The sequence below is a fragment of the Manacus vitellinus genome, unplaced genomic scaffold (assembly GCF_001715985.3).
Source record: "Manacus vitellinus isolate BGI_N305 unplaced genomic scaffold, ASM171598v3 scaffold_14_pilon, whole genome shotgun sequence".
Classification (NCBI taxonomy): Eukaryota; Metazoa; Chordata; class Aves; order Passeriformes; family Pipridae; genus Manacus; species Manacus vitellinus.
In genome coordinates, this window is record NW_021939063.1 from 17,657,916 (window position 1) to 17,674,483 (window position 16,568).

The 16,568-nt window shown below is 48.4% G+C and overlaps 1 protein-coding gene across 4 annotated transcripts in view; it reads right to left on the minus strand.

The window, feature by feature from the left end:
• RNF123 (ring finger protein 123) overlaps positions 1 to 16,568 on the minus strand; it is a 51,606-nt gene that overhangs the window by 31,103 nt on the left and 3,935 nt on the right. Inside the window, exons 2-20 of one of the 4 annotated variants that reach the window (XM_029958248.1) lie at positions 14,721 to 14,859; positions 13,585 to 13,669; positions 11,549 to 11,628; positions 10,629 to 10,726; positions 9,410 to 9,464; positions 9,011 to 9,096; positions 8,184 to 8,270; positions 7,610 to 7,677; positions 6,638 to 6,763; positions 5,805 to 5,919; positions 4,910 to 5,014; positions 4,653 to 4,778; positions 3,372 to 3,464; positions 3,104 to 3,177; positions 2,534 to 2,651; positions 1,976 to 2,075; positions 1,447 to 1,508; positions 1,286 to 1,357; positions 499 to 619 (exon numbers count right to left, since the gene is read on the minus strand). In XM_029958248.1, coding sequence (XP_029814108.1) covers positions 499 to 619; positions 1,286 to 1,357; positions 1,447 to 1,508; positions 1,976 to 2,075; positions 2,534 to 2,651; positions 3,104 to 3,177; positions 3,372 to 3,464; positions 4,653 to 4,778; positions 4,910 to 5,014; positions 5,805 to 5,919; positions 6,638 to 6,763; positions 7,610 to 7,677; positions 8,184 to 8,270; positions 9,011 to 9,096; positions 9,410 to 9,464; positions 10,629 to 10,726; positions 11,549 to 11,628; positions 13,585 to 13,669; positions 14,721 to 14,802 — 1,753 coding nt within the window. In that variant the 5' untranslated portion in view covers positions 14,803 to 14,859. Of the gene's footprint in view, positions 1 to 498; positions 620 to 1,285; positions 1,358 to 1,446; positions 1,509 to 1,975; positions 2,076 to 2,533; positions 2,652 to 3,103; positions 3,178 to 3,371; positions 3,465 to 4,652; positions 4,779 to 4,909; positions 5,015 to 5,804; positions 5,920 to 6,637; positions 6,764 to 7,609; positions 7,678 to 8,183; positions 8,271 to 9,010; positions 9,097 to 9,409; positions 9,465 to 10,628; positions 10,727 to 11,548; positions 11,629 to 13,584; positions 13,670 to 14,720; positions 16,536 to 16,568 lie in introns of those variants that run through there. The other 3 variants (XM_029958247.1, XM_029958249.1, XM_029958250.1) reach the window with 3 other exon arrangements.

Sequence of the window (16,568 nt, forward strand, 5' to 3'; positions counted from 1 at the left end):
CACTTATTGAGTCTAGGGAAAGGGTCAATCTAAAGTAAGAAAAGGGAATGCCAAGCAGATCACGGATGCACAGGCAAGGTGGGGTTTAAGGGTGGGAAACAAATTGGCACTGACTCGGTTCCCCCTTAATTCCACAGTCTGGGAACCACAAAGCTAGACAAATATCTTTCCCTAAACTTTGACTATGGGATCACTGAGCTGCCCATCCACAGACTCATTATCAATACTGGACTCTGCTCCAGAGTAGAGAGGGGGAACTGACAAACAGCACAGGTGTCCCTTTTCAAATCTCAGGTGTGGAGGTTAACTGGAATAGAGCTGCACACAGGAATTTCCCAAGGTGACTGGGAACTACAGTCTCAGAGTGAGAGAAGGCTCAAGCACCCATGAGAAACACAAAATTTCCATCATTCTGGAAAGCACTACTGAGAAGCAAACCTTGTCCTAACCACAAGGTTAGGACAACCTAACCTTCAAAGCCTCTCCCCCAGCCCTCACCTTCACTGCTCAGGGCAGCTGGGGTCTTTGCCTTGTGTCCATCCCAGAAGAAGCGCAGGGCAGCAATGAGGCGGTGCAGGAAGCACACCATGTACTCTGGTGGGCACAACACAGTCAAGTTCTAGGGCAAGAATGAGAGTCCAACCATCAGGGCAGGTGTGAAAATGCATCTCAGTCCCAGGGGCCACATGGGGGAGGCAGAAACTTTGTGTTCTCAGCCTTACTAGCATCTCTAGCTTCCAGCTCTGGTAGAGAGCCCAGTCCTAATGGCAGGCAGCAGTTTCCACCTCCAGAAAGTCCTGGGCACTTAAACAACAAACTGGCCTGACAGAGGAGTAGGAGGGATAACACGCTCCACCACCAAAGATGGGGCTGATGATAAACACAGAGATGCAGGTGAAGAGAGGGTTTCCTGCACCAGTGGATGCCTACCTCCCAAAGCTGCAGGCCAAGAGCCTGATCCAGGGCCAGAACAGTCCTCACCCAGGCAGTGAAGAGGAAGCCAAAGCTCTGCTGTAGCAGAGCACCCCACAGCCATGCTCCCCAAGGGGTTATAGAAGGACATTCAGCTCCCACCTAGGGCTGTCCCCAAGGTCCACTTTCCTATAAATCACTGCATAGGACTGGGATAAGTTGCCTGGTTTCTGGCCTCAGATCTCCCTCCTCCTCACTCCCTGCCATATCTAGGCCTCAGTGGATCAACTGCTGGAAGCAGCCCAGCCAAAAGGGCATTGCTCCCAACCTGAAGGTGCCAGAGGCTCGTGGGAAGGTTGGCCCTTTGACTTACCCCTCTGTTGCTAGCATTTTCCTGAAGAAACTTGCGGAATTTGTTTAGGAAGATGTATCTGGAGGCTTCCCCCTGGCAGAAGGAAAATCAGGTAGTAAATCTATGCCTTACAAGGCCCATCATGTGGAGATACCGTCCCCAAACATCCACAGAGCGCTTACCCCTCCTCTGTCCTTGTTGTTCAGCAGCAGCTTCAGAATCTGAACCTGGAGACCTTCCACCACTAAAATGGGGACACACGTCTACCATCAGAAAACAAGCACTGGAGAGCAACTTAACCCCTCTTAACCCCAACTGCAGTGACCTGTCCCCAAGAGAAAGGCTACCTCCTTAGCAGAGGGGCCCAGGAAGAATTAGTGCTGGCAGAAAGCTAATGAGAATTTTCTCCTTCACCACCTAGCAATAAATTCATTCACAGCTGAAAAACAACGCCCCTGAAGGCGAGTTTTGGTTTGCCTGTGGCCCATGATGGGGAGCTGCAGGTCTGTGCAGTGGGGTCCCAGCAATCCTGACCTGCCACCAGAAAATAGCATGGCTGGCTCCCACCCCTGCAGCACAGCCTGTCCTGACAGGAACACAGCTGGACTTCAGGTAGTGAAGGGGATTTGGAAACAGCTCAAAAAGTCAGTCCTCCCTCCTGGCTGCACAAAAGGTGTGGGATCTTGGCAATTTCCCTCCTTCCTCACAAACCTTCAATGCGTTTCTTGAGCCGCTGGCAGCCTCTCTCATATGCCCGACGCCTCAGTCTCTCCTCAGCACTTTCCTCCTTCACCTCCTTACTCTCCTTGCCCTGGTTGGGGAACAAACAGTGATTAGTAGGAGACCACAGCACAGAGAAAATGTCTTGCCAAATGAAGAGCAGAAACTCCCCGAAACAATGTACCAGTGTGTGACTGCAGCTGGTAGCACACCTGAACAGACCTTCCCCAGCCTTCTAACAAGTAAGGGCAGGAGATCTTTTGGGGACACCCCTATCAACCTGTATTTCCTTAGACACTGGGAGGTTCCCTTCCCAATCTGTTGCCACAGACGACTGTCCCCCTTCTTCTGTCTGAGCACCACACCCCAAACATCCCCTCTAAGTGGACATAAAAGATGACAGGGCAATGGAAAAGCTACAGCTCCGCAGGACCCCCCAGTGCTAACACAGCTGGAAACAAAGGCCATTCAACCTCCTCATCAGAAAATGATAGGGACATCAGGCCACAGTATTTCTTCAGACTCCTTAGTGGATGTGCCTGTACTCACCTCTTTGGTGAAGCGGTTTGGCCACCACGTGGTGGGAATGAGCTCCTGCAAACCTGCCTCCTCCACACGCAGCGGGCTCTTGATGTAGAAGAACACAACGGAACGGAGCACATCAAACCTGCAGCCGAGTTAAAGCAAGCACAGGAGCCACACTGGGAGCAGGCACGGGGCAGGAATCCAGGGCTGTAGTGAGAAACCCCTTTCCAAACAACCACTGCAAGATCCAGAGCCCCCTTCTCCCAGGAGAAGCCTCATGCAGCTCTCACAGTGGCTGCCCAAACGCTAAAATAGAGCTACACTGCTCTGAAAGTGATTTTGCTCTAGGGATACCAGAGGTCAGTCAGGTAGAAATGAGCTCCTCTGTGTTGGTAGGATGTGGCCTATACAACATTGCTCACACCCCTCAAAGCAGGACTTTGTAGAGATTGGTGTCAAGCAGAGGAGACCTAAGATATGACCTCTCAAAGACAGGGTGGTTTCTGCCTCCCACGACCTGCAGATCCTTGACATGTCCTTGGCTGCATTATTGAGGGAAGGGAAAGCTGAGACAGGAGGAGGCACAAAGGATACAGAACATTGCTGAGTAGGTATTTCCTGGATTTCTCATGCTTCAAGACTGCAATGGTGAGCCGGAGGTAGTGAATCTAGGGAAACAGGAGAAGCAAAAGTGATTCCATCTGCAGAAGATGATACAACTCTTTGATAGGTACAATATGACAAAACTGCCATCTCTGGATCAAACAACTGCAAAATCCAAAACCTCATGTACCTTTGGACAAGGGGACATAACAGAAGCTGGCTAGTCACAGATTCCTGAGGATTCAGAAGTGCAACTCACTTGTAATCCCAGGTCTGGGATGATGGGGGAGAACCTGTAAGCCCGCAGCAGGGACATCAGTAGCTGCTTGAGGCACTCATGCACTTCATATTCCTGCGAAAATAAGAAATACATTGAAGAACAAAAACATGGGAGTCAGGAACTGCTATAGCTCTCAGAGTGTGACCTTAGAAGGAAGCATTCACTTCTGAACTGAACAAGCAGGTGCTCTGAACCCACAGTGTCCATCTGACTCCACAGGAGAGGGCCCAAGCAGAAGTTGGTGCCATCGCTTTGCTACATGGAAACAAGTTTTGCAAGTAAAACCAATCCTGAAGTCATCAAACAAAAAGCCAAAGTCCCAGCCCCTCTTTGTTCAGCAGTCACCCATCCTCATTATCCCCTGAACCTACCCAGTGCTAGCAGAACCAACCCAGAAAGGAAAGAAGTTATTCTTGCATAAATGTGATGATGAGGAGTTGTCTTTTGAGTCCAACTCAGAGTCAATCAGCAGGATGACAGTCAACTCTTCCACAAACACAGTAGCCCTACCAGGATGTCCAGCATCACTTCTAGGATGATGGGCCTGAGGGAGTCATGACATTTGTCAATTAAACTTCTCATGACAGCTGGCTGGGCCAGTGCCCTTATCTGTTATCTGTTACCCAAAAGGGCAGACATGCTGTCTCCAAGCAGATCCCTGGCAGTGACTGGCTCTGTGTAACCAGCCAAGCAATCCAGCAGCAGCAGATTCCCAGTGGTAGCAAAGGCTGCCTCAAACAAGAGTCCCAGGAAGGAGTGGCTTCATCCAACATGGACAGGAAGGGAAGCTGGAGGAAGCCTTTCCCCAGCAGTGCAGGAGGTGGTGACAGTGCCCACTTCTACCCCAGTCCTGCACACTCTGGTCGATCTCTTGGAACACACAGCAGCATTTAAGACCTTGACTGTCACATTAGCACTAACAACATCCAAGAGACCATTTCTTAATGATAAACTTGATGTTTCCAGAAGCAGGCAGTCATTCACCATTACCAGTTCCTTCAGCAGTAGGAGAAGTTTAGAAATTACTTGTTAACTCAATGCCAGTCTCACCATTACCAATTACTCTGCATTCAACCCTCATTCCCTGTGTGTGAAGCAGTTCTCCCACCAGTTGAGCTAGGTGAGAGGGTGGTCTACCACAAAAAAAGGTGGATCTTGTCACCAGGAGGGGAAAGAAGTTGAACACTACCAGCATTTCCTAGGGAAAGCTCCTCAGCACCTCCCAGAATCTCGCTGTGATCCAGCACCCTAGTAACTCACCTCCATAAGAAGCCACATGAGATCCAGTAGCTGTTGAATAAGGGGGTGGGCCTCCACTGCCCCTCCTCGCTCAAGGATGCTCAACAGGAAGGTCATGAGCACATCTTCCACCAGGTACACCTTGCACTGCAGACAGAGAGCCTGGGTCAACAGTCCTCCACGGCACAATCACTTCCCAGAGAAAGCTGAGGTTTACTTTGCCTTGCAAGAGCAAAAACAAGCACTACAGAAGCTTGTAACGGGCAGGCAAAACTCACCATGAGAGGGGAGAAATAATTGAAGATGTGAGCTAATGTAATCAACACTGTGGGTTCTCCCTGCAGCTGCCACATGGATGTGTCCTTCTCCACCAGCTTTCCTTCCTGCAATGACAAACCCAGAAAAACACACAGCTTGTATCCAACCAAATCCACCAATCCTCCAATGACTGAGTGAACCAGAGGCCTGGAGCAGCCACTGTTTGCTGTTCCATGCCTGACTGCAGTAAAAACCTCGAACATGAGAATTTAGGATGGCAAAGAAGCCAGGCCTACGCCTCTAGAAAGCTGTAGTGCAGTCCAGATGTCACTATCAGCCACATGCAGGCACTTTGGCAATGTTTTTCTAAAAAAAGGTTAAGTTTGCATGATAATTTGTAAATGGGAACCCCTACAGAGGAAGATGACTAGCAAAGCAGGCCTCCATTCAAGCCAAGACCACAGCAGATGGCTTTCCCTATGTTTTGGGCATAAACAGATCTCTCATCCTAGTGGAAAATAGTGTTTTCCAGCAAAAACAGTTCTCAAGGCAGGCCTGCCAGAATTTCACCACATCACTGCACCAGGACACCAGTAAAAAGTTCAGGATATGAACAAACTGCTTTCAAGGGAGCAAAATCAAACCCAGAAGTCCTGACCCTGACAAACATCACTTCTTGAATACTGGCAATGAACTTTCATAAGACTGAGAACAACAAAGCCCAGTATGATTTAAATTAAGCCCTGGAACTACCAGGAAGCCCATTTTGCAAGGCAGAGAGCTCCAGGGACATGCACACCCCATGCAAAAGCATGCAAGCATTCAGAGTCTCTGGTGTATGCAAACATCTGAGCTGGCAGCATGTGCTGAGAAGAGCAGAACCACATTCCCCAGCGTGGTGCCCCTCGGACCCACCGTCACATCTATTCCAACATGGATCACATTCTTCAAGTAGCCCAACAGCTTCCGAGCCTTCACCAGGTCTGCCACGGGAGGATCCTGCAAGGGCCGGTACCCTTCCACTGGATAAGTAGGTGAGTGTTAAGGGAAAATGCAATCTCAGGGCTTCTTTTGTTTGTGCAAGGGAAAGACTGTGTGTCTATTTTACTCTATACCCGTGCACACCTCAGTCACAGTTCAAACCACAGTGCCTTCTAAATGGACGATTAGCCACAAGCTCTTATCCCCACTTCCTCAATATTGCAAAGCAGCAAGTTTTTCACATCACACTTCTGCTTGGGTGAAATATTTTTTTATCAGAAAGACCAACCTGACCCCCTGCTACAGCTACCAACAGGCAGAGCCAGAACTGTTATGACAGGAGCTGAGGGTTTCACCATTCACAGAGGAAGGCAGAAGGCAACGCTAATAAATGTCAGAGGTCCCATATGGCTGGAAGGTAAAAGAAATCAGTGGCCAAGAGTCTCAGCAGCACAAGGATTTCAAAAACTGGAAAGTGAGAACTTCACAAGATCTGAATGCCTGGAACAGGCAGCCCCCAGCTGTAGCAGCAGTTGCTGACTCAGAGCTGAAAGCAACTCTCATTTCTGAAACTGATGTTTGTGTCCTGCAGTTCTGCTCCAGCTGAGGGGGTATCTGGTTCTTCTCTCCTTGACTCTGCTCTGCACACAAGTGCCAACAGCAGAAAGTGAACTGCGGTCAGGTCTGTATATTCTACAGCCTCCAAAGATGGTCTCAGGACAGGCTCTTCTTCCTTCACACCTCCTCTCCCCACACCCAAAGGATATCGGAGTGGACGGCTTCCGAAGTTAAAAGCAACAGACTCTTTGAAGGAGAGGCTGATGGCAGGGAAATAAGCCATTCCAGCCCCCCTCGTGATGTTATCGAAGGCAGTTCCCAGAGACATGCCATTCCTGAAAGAAGGAAAACCCACAGGATTTTAGTCACAGCAGGAAGGGTCTGAAGTCAGCTGAGCAATACAGACATCTGCATTCCCCTCCCAGCAACTTGCCAACATGGATATGCCTCCTGTCACTGTTAACCTGGCACACATGAAAATGCCACAGCTCTGCTGAGTAACAGCCCCGGGAAGCACAGAGGCATTCCCATTTTCATATGAAGGCACTGGAGTCTGCACAACATGCAGAGTCCACTCAGGTTCAAGGGCAACCCAAACCCCGATGAGATAACTAACCAGCAGCATATTTCAAAGGCAGGTGACTTTTTGGCCTCATCTATTTGATGTTAGTGCAATGAAAGACAATGTTTTCAATCTACTCTTCCATAAAAGATGACATGGACCATCTAACAGTTTTTAATTTCAACTGACTTGTCACAGGCCAGGGCCAGAGAACAATTCTCATTGTGCATGGGAGCTGGAAGCTGGAGATTTATCACCCTTCCCACAGCTCCTTGTGAATTTAGGGCAGGCAAGGTCTACATTGACCACAAAAGCCATCAGTGTGGCTCAGCCAAGTGTGGCATTAAAGCATCACAAGATGCTTCCCTCCAAAATCCTGGCAAACTTTACACACACTTTGTAGCTTGAACATCTTTCTGCCAAATGCTCTCAACTGAACTTAGGAGACCCAACAACCCATTCAGATGGTTTCTGGACAACACAGAAAAGCAAATGCCAGAACTACCAAGGAACTTAAAGGGGAGAGGGCAGAAATAGGGTTCAACCTGCTGAGCAGTGAGGAAACCTTTATGTTACACACAGACATCAACAAAGCAGGAAACAGGACAAAGATGCTTACAAGCAGAAAGCAATGGTGCCCTCATCGAGGTCTATCAGACAGCTGACGATGTCTCCTGCTGCCCAGGACTGCAGCAAAGGGAGAGAAAAGGTTAAACATATTTCCAAGGTGTTTCCACATCAGAAGAAAACTGCAACCCAACCAATCCCTTGTGATTCAGGGTTGAGGGAGAGTTTCTTCTCACAGCAGCTCACATAGCATTTTCAGGCACTTCTGGAAGCTGCACATCAAGCCCCTGATTAGGATCATTTTTCCCCTCCAGCACTAGGAACATATATTTATCCCAACAATGCATCATGCACTGATGTGCTACAGAGAACCAGAGCCTTCCAGAGACTGACAGCAGCACTATGCTGGGAGTCAGTCTGCTGGGGCTGCTAAACAAAGCACTCAGCATGTCCAGCACCTTTAAAGTACAAACAATTGCTGGCACACAGCCCCCCAAGAGCAGGCTGAAGCAGGGAGGAAAGCCTGAGGGCATTTCACAAGGCCCAGTAGAATCCAGTGAGCAGAAGGAGTCACCTGCTTTCTCCTCCTTCCTCTCCATCCCGTTCCTGGGAGGACAGCTACTCACTTTGCCATAGTTGGTAGTAGTCACATTCCACTTGCGCACCCTGTTTCCATCATAGGCATATGAATCTGGAGTATCTCCAACTCCTTCCTGCACCAAAGTAGGAAAGAGGAGACTCAGATCAGACCAAGCATAAAAGATCCCTCTCATTGCAAGAAGCACCTTTAAGGGGGAGATCAGCAGACAGGGAAAGCAGCTGACATCACACATGCTCTGCCTGGGAAAAGTCCTCTGATCTTTGGTTCAGAGAAATATACCACTCTCTACTCATTTTTGGGTCAGAAGAAGAGTACTGGCATCCTACACTTCCAGTTTCTGTCAAAGCAGCCCCCCGGGATGCCCATCACTTCCCCTCTCATATGTTGCACAGTGACAAGTTAGTGAGTCTGCAGCTGATGTCCCTTTCCAGCACCAAACATCCTGCCTGGTGCCTGAGAAGAGTTGGCCTGGGCCTGCCTCTCCTGGACAAAAAAACCCCTTAGCATCAGGTGCTGAGGGTCATCCTGAGATGAGCTGCCAGCATTGCAGACACACGTAGGTTCTGGAGAAGACACCAGCTGAAAGTCAACACGTAGCCGTGGCTACATGCAGTAAGAGCACAGCAACACAGCCAGCCTGCAAGGCTTTCACACCACACACCACTCTGTGAACACAGACCAGAGAGTCTAGTAAAGACTCTTAAAACAGCAGACCTGGCATTTCTAGTGTGTATGCTGGGCACAAAATGCCAGAGGGGCAGGAGCACAGCGCCCGTGCGATGCTCCACACTGACCTAAAGAGCAGTGGAGAAACACAGAGCAGCCCTGTGCCACGTGCAGCAGTTACACTACCTCCTGATTAAATCTGCAGTTGAGAGTACACCAGCCAATCTGCATGAGTCCCTGGGAGGAGATGAGCACCTCGTAAATCCATTTCCCTGAAAGAAAAAGAGATGACACAGAGTGAGTTCCTGCCACCTGGATTGTTGTTAAGAGAAGCTGAACCTGACACTGCCCCCACAGAAACAAATGTGGCACACAAAGGAGCTCTGGGACATCCCCAGGATTCCCCTCCCACCCGGTCACTCTGGCATCACACAACCCTTCACCCCTCTGACTTCCTGAAAAAGCCAGTGGATGAGCTGGAAGATTTGGAACATATTCAGGATCTTCTGAACTCTCTAGTTGTGTAACTCTCCACACATGCTTCCTGAGGTATTTTCTCAAAGCATCCCTGGTTTATCTCCTTACCTTTATACACGCATGTTGTGGCCCTGATGGACCCAAAGTTACTGTGGCCAATCACCTGGACCAACAAACAAAAGATATTTTAGAGTCAGGCAAAATAATAGGTTTGTTCAGCCCTCCCCGTTTTCTCTGTCCTAGCCCTCAAAAACAAAGCAAGATGGAGAGCTATTCACAAGGACAGTGTTGGGAAGAGAAGGGTCACCTTCCCCATCCCAGCAGCTGTACTTGGAGCTGACTGGCCCTGGGGAACCATTCAGGTCCTTCCCACAGCTCATCTGTACTTGATAAACCCCAGTGAACCACACAGAATGGCAACAGTACAATGGCAACACAGTGGCAGACAGTTCCTAGTGAACTGGGACAAAACTGTACATAAAAGTGACAATTATATGGGAATGACATCAGAATCCTGGAAAAGTTAGAACAAAACTACAGATTCAAGGTGTCCAAACTAAAGCCCATGACTGACAGGTAACATGCTGTCCAGGAACTCGACCCTGTTAATTCCTGACTCTCACAATCTCGGGACAGATCATGAAGAAGAGATGAAGGTAGGAACAAGGAATTCACAGGCAAGCCAGTCTGATCCATTCCTGAGGGTCAGCCAAAGTGAGCTACAGCAGGTGACTAAGGGGAAAGGGGAGACCAGGGCAGCCTGCATTGCTAGGGGCAAAAAAACAGGCATAGATTAAGGAGGGAACGAGCTCAGGGGCAGGGGATATGTGTGCTCGGTGAAGGGGTGAAAGGAGTGCAGAAATTACTGCAGTAAGAAAGGGTTAAATTCCAGCAGATTCCTTCTGTTGACATTTTGCATGAAGAACATCAGCTAAGGAGCAAGCACAGAGTTAGTGGAAACAAAGGAGAAAGGAAAGCCTCAGCTTTAGACTCTTTCTACCCTTTAGTAAGACCAAAGGAAGGAAGGAAGAGGCAGTCTGATGGAGGCAGGGACAGGAAAGCTGGCTGCTGGCCTTTCCTCTGCTTAGCCAAGAGAGTCCCTGGCCAAGGTAATCCTTTCATTTCCTCACAGCCCCCCTCAGAGCTTGCTGAGACTTAGTGGTACTGCTAGAACTTTTCCAGAAGAGCTCATTTCCTCCAGGATCCTGCAGCTTTCTGGGCAGACTCTGTTTACAACATGCTACAAAGTCAGTGACAGGGATCTGTTACAAAGAACAAACCAAGAATCCCCAAGTGCTTCTAGTCCCACAAGACTCATCACACTCACCCCAAGTAAGTCATCATCAACCAGCAGGAGCCCCTCAAACCCACTGGTGTGGTCCAACACCACAGTGGAGGGGCCAAGCCGGCCCTCTGCTACCTGATCTGAAACAAGAGTTGCAGAAAATCTGTTAGGGAGAGTTGTGCAGGACTTAACAGTACATAGGACAAGTGCCTCCAGCTAGACTGCAACAACATCTGGATTCTGCTACAGGGGAGGAAGACTGTGTTGCCCATGTTAGACCATGAGAACCTCAGGAAAGGAGACACCAGTGAGATTTAAAAGGAAGTTTTCACAACAATACACAAGATCTCAGCTACACAGCATTCAGGACACATGTTAAGTTTTCCACATCACCTGAAAATTTTACTTGGACAAAATTCAAAGACTAAACTCTGTGCCAAATGTTTGACCAACATATCACACTACGCTTGCAGCCAGCAAGAAAAATTCCTCTTTCTAGCAGAGGAATCAGATTGTATCCTGTCACGTCCTGACTCATTCAGGGAAAGAGATGCTGGTAAGAGCACAGGGAAGAGCCTGAGGCTGAAAATAAATAGCTACAGTGGAGACCAGTGTGTAAAAACTGTCAACAAGCCTCTGCATTTCACACTGAGGACAGCACTGCACACTGCTGGTCAAAGAAATGGCTCTGCATATCATTATCAGTAAAATACCTCCTTTGCCCTCAAACTACTTTTCATGGCATTTTTGACTGGAAATATGCCCCCTCCATCTGCAAACAGACCTGCTCCAGGGCTGGCTCATGAGCCCCTCGCAGGCTGGATTTAAAAGTACAACAAATTAGAGCACAGGAAGGCAGAACAACACTCAATCAGGGAACTGCTTTCATGGAACAACCTGTCCTTTCCAATTAAGCAGCACAAGCAGAAGCACAAATTGGACAGGCACTCGGTATCTCCTACCTCGACTGTCTTCAGAGCCATTCTCCTCTGCCAGCAACCGCTCAAGGTGCTCCTGCAGGTTCTGGAACGTCAGGTGCTTTCTAGGGAATAAGCATACAAAGGAGCTCTTCAGAAAACTCTGTCTCCAATTTTTAAAGAGCTGCAGCCCAAACATGTGTCCTGCACTGTGAGACATGAACTGCCTCATGTCACAAATCTAAGGAATTTGCTGCTCAGCACTTTGGGGCAATGAATGAACCAGAGACCAAATACAGCAAGAACGAGCCAAGTAGATAACAAAGAATCTTACTGTCTTCAGTCAGTCTGCTCAGGAGCGTTTTGTGGCAGTAAGGAAACTGTAATGTGGTACAGTGGCAGCAAGAAACCAGCTATTCTACCAACAACTGTGAACCACGACTCTGCTGCAGTCAGCATCATACAAACATGGCATAAGTCAGGATTTGTTTTTTCCCTGAAGTATATTGTAATACGAAAGAACAGAGACAGACCACAGCAGCAGTTGTAGCAGTTCAGACAAAGGTCAGGCATCCTCCCTCTGACATTTTGGTGTCACACTGAAAAATCTCTCATGCACCCCCTTTGGGCCACTGTTTTAGAGAACTTACTGCCCTCCCCTAGTTCTCTCCTTTCAAGGCTAGTTTACTTAGCTGTTCCTTGCACAAGAGCCTCCTTTTATTGTGAGAGTCACTAGTTGTTCCCATCCCTGCTTCCCATTTCCAAAGCCATCTGGGGAACACTATTCCAGGACTAGGGATTTCCCTAAGACTGTGGTGAGACCTTGTGAAAGCCTGATGGATGTAAAGATGCACAGAAGTGGAATCACAGAATCAGTTTTGGTTGGCATGAGAAGGGTGGCTTCAGCAAAGTAGCTTAATCAGCAGCTAGCATGGAGGAGGAGTTCTGGAAGGAGGGTAGAAGAGCAGGAGACAGAGAGATGTATGCAGTGAGCTCCTCTGTGAGGAATTTAGGCCTCTGAAGGCAAGATGTCATACCATAAAAGTTGCTCTCATATGGAAAATGTTATTTTCAAGACCTCTATGACTGCTACTGGGCTTCCTACCAAATATCCAAGTCCAGGGAAAAGGGTGGAAGGCGGGAAAAAAAAGAGAGACCAGTCCAACAAAGCATCAGTTCTGTGCTTTCAAGTCATTAATCACCAGGCAAAGGAACCAGAAATACTGAAAACCCAAATGCTCAGGCAGATGGAACGTTCCAAGGCTTGCTGGCAGCAGAGCTTGTGGCAAAGTAACATGACCCAGTTTGCCTCCCCTGCGCCATCACCCGGGCTCACCAAGAGCCAGAGAGCCAAGGGCTATTTATAGCAGCTCTGAGCTCACACTGGAGCTGGCAGTCCTAAGTATAGCCCGTAGAATGTGACCCCAGCCACTCTGCAGCTCTGCCAACCGGCAGGAGCCACAGGCCTGCCTCTCCCTGCCACATTCTCCATGCCCTGAACCTGTCTGACTTGCCTCTGGCAAAGAGCTGGATGCAAGGGAAATCCTTCCCATTCAGCATTACAAGTTTCTGGGATATAAAGTGGAGAAGAACTGACAACAAACAGGAAAAAACCAGTCACTAAACAGGAATTTTGTGTTTGGTGACTTCTAATAGAAGTACAAGCAGTTCCACAGCCTGAAAAATGTATGTTATTGTATGTATCAGTAACAGTCTTGCCTTAAGTTCACAGAGCACTGATAACCTATTTTTCATTCCTGTAATTAAAACCTTTGCACTTCCTTACAAGCAAAGGGGGAAGAGGAACAATAAGGTGAATGCCTACTTATTTCAAAAATACTGCCTAGTGATTTTGTAGATGGGATTTTTCATGCAAAAAAATCTGAAGAATCCTTCCTAGCAGGCCCTGCAATTTGAAAAAGCCACTAAAAGAGCAGAGCTCAGAGTCATTTCTGTAACACGGTGCTGCTGTGCTGTTAACAAAGATCACTGTGGGGCACTGAAAGATCTTTCCTTTCACCACAGCGCTGTTTATCTGGGGGTGGCATCACTTGCCACCTGGGGAATGAGAAGTCTGATACCTGTAAGCAGCTGCAGGCTGGTTCCCATCAGCATTGGTAAAGACTCGATGCAGATAATCATTCAGCAGCCTGCTGTTCACGATCCCTTGTGAAAAACAGAAAGGAAATAACCTTAGGGAGCCGGGGGTAAACTCAAAACATTAATTCCATGTACAAGCAACAAACTGGTAACTATGGGAAAATGATGTTCATGTTTGCTGATCAACACAGTGGGGAAAAGCAGCTTCAAGAAGTCATTCATCACCTTACTGTCCTCACTAGCAAAACCAGAGTCCAGCATTATGGGGTGCATCTCCACACCAAAGGCTCTTTCCAATTAGAGCTGCTCTATGACAGCAAATGGGAAGCTATAAATTGCTCCCCAAAGGTGGAAGTACATCCTGAGGAATCCTGCTGTGCTACTTCCAGATAAAGTAATCCCAAAAGCTGGAGGTAGGAACTCTATTTCATTTCAAAAAAAACCAAAACAAAACCAACCAAAACCTCTTAACACTACTGTAATTCCTGATGTCCTGATTCATATCTGGGATATGATGCTGAGGTAGAAAGACCTGCAGATGCAGTTCATCTTGTCTAACTCACAGCTCTCTTTAATGATGTGTGCCTCACCTTTGCCTTTGTTGTGCTAAACAGCCCCTAGTGTCACACTGATGCACCATTCCTTATTTCTGAGTGCAACAGTGCCCTCAAATGCCAGATTTGTGGTCTCATAAGCACACTTGTGCTGGATTGGTGACTGAGAGAAAACAGATGGCCTGGCAGGTAGCAGAATTTCCCAGAAAAGGACTGAGAATTTGACAAGCTGTTCATCCTGGAAGAGGAAGTCCCTAAATCAGATGAAATCAGATAAGTCTGAAATCAGATGGCAGGCAGGCAGGCAACATGACATTCTCCAGCCTCACAAGGCAGGGCTGTGTGCTGAAGAAAATGCACTGTGACATGAGTTTCTGGAGTCCTCAGTACTACAGAAACGTCCCTCCCAAAATCTCATCTTGGCTGGGGGATTAACTCAGTTTCAGCCCCACCACACTTCACATTAGCAAGGTAACTGCAACTGGAAGCAGCTGAGATCAAACAAGGGACTCTGCCTGGATCTGCAGTGCTCCTGTTTTCATATAGTTTGTACAGGCCCATACCTGTGACCTTGGACTTCTCTGGCTCAGTGCTCAGCCTGTAATTCTTCCTTGAGAAAGCAGTCCCAGCACCTCTTGAAGTCATTCTTCACAGGCACCACTTCCAGGGCAGACATAAGATGGACAGACACCTAGAACAAAACTTTATGGAGAGGACACTGCCTTTAGACTTCTCCCTTTCTTGGAGGTTGATGTACCTGGATTAAATAACAGGGATAAGCCAAAAATAACCAGAGTCCCCACACTAATGACACCATTTAAGTGCCCAAAACCAACTAACTGCTGACCCTGCTCTCAGCCTCACCTGTCCAACAGCTCGAAATCTTCCCAAAGGAGACAAGGCATTAAGCCACACTCCAGATAACCAGACAGACCCCACTCCAAACAAAGGTACAGGTAGAACCAAGCCAGAAAAACCTTGGCAGCAAGCCTGAGCCAAAAGCACCGAGCCAGCACAGGGCCACAGCTGCCACCACTGCCAAACACCACCTAAACCAGCAACCACATCAGCACACGAGTCCTGATGAGACACTTCTGCCTTTGCCTCCCACTTTGTGTTCTTTAAGACAGCAACATGTACCTGCTTCATCTTCTGTTTAACAGGCTTTTACACTATTCTGCTATCCAAAACAGAGAGGGAGAAGGAATGATACAAATGCAGATGGACTGGACTGCAATAGAGTATCACTGACTACAAAGCAAAGACCCAGCTGTCAGATTTACAGGGACAAAAGCAGACACAGGTAACAGTACACAGAAGTGTTTACAAACAAAAATCTACCACGAGATTACAGATTCAGGAGCCTTCCTGGAGAACAGAGAACACTATCAGAGCTGATCTGATATGTGCCAGGACAAAAAGAGTAAATTCAAGTGGCTAGTTCCATACAGCTTCCAAATGTTAGGCTACAGTCCTCTCCTGGTTCCGATTGCCCCAATAGACAACTATCACAGGGACTCTCCTGTTCCCTGGACAGACGTCTGTCAAAGCACTTTGTGACACACAGAGGAACAGGGAGATGCAACAGGAGCAAAGGCTGCAGGAATTAAATGCTTGCTGGCAATCTCACACAGAGCAGAAACTCAGGTGAACCCAAGAAAAGTCAGTGGCCTTGCCAAGTGATGTGAGTGCCGCAGTAACTCCAGATCACTTGAGCTTCAGCTGGACTTGGGAAAGGCTTCTCTAAAGCCCCTTCCCTGAGGGCCACCCCAGCACCCAGCCGTGGAGCAGCACTGCCCGGTGTCCCTCCTGCAGCACTGCTGAGCAAAACAGCAGGAACAAAGCAAACACCAGTCTGGATCAAAGGCCCTGAATGACCTGCATTGGGAACCCAGAACAAGGGATAAAACAAAACCCTGAAACACATGGTTTACTACCAAAGCAGAGCAGAGAGCACAATGTGAACTATCCTAAAAGTACTCGAAATGTGACAGACATGATTTCAGCTCTGTCAGGACAAGTTAAAAGCACACGAGAGTGGTGGGGAGTGCCCATAACTCTCCCCAGGGGCAGCCAGCCTGGGACCAGCCCTGCTGAAATAGCCTGAATGCCCAAGCAGAGCACACAGCACGGCCACACTGGCACCAGACAAGATGCACTGCTGGCACCACTGCAGTGCCAGGGTGTTTTCTTAGTCGGAGCAGATGCTGCTTTCAACAGGTCAGAGAAAGGGCAGAGCAGGGGGACACACATCTGCATGTGATTCACAGAAGCAAAGAAGCTCCGAGCTTGGCCACGGACTGAACTCCTTTCTGTGGGCAAGGGCAAGCAGCCTCCAGCAGTAGGGCAGAACAGGCAGCACAGGGGAAGCCTGATCTTAAGTGCAGCCGACCGGAGGCAGGGGAGGAGGC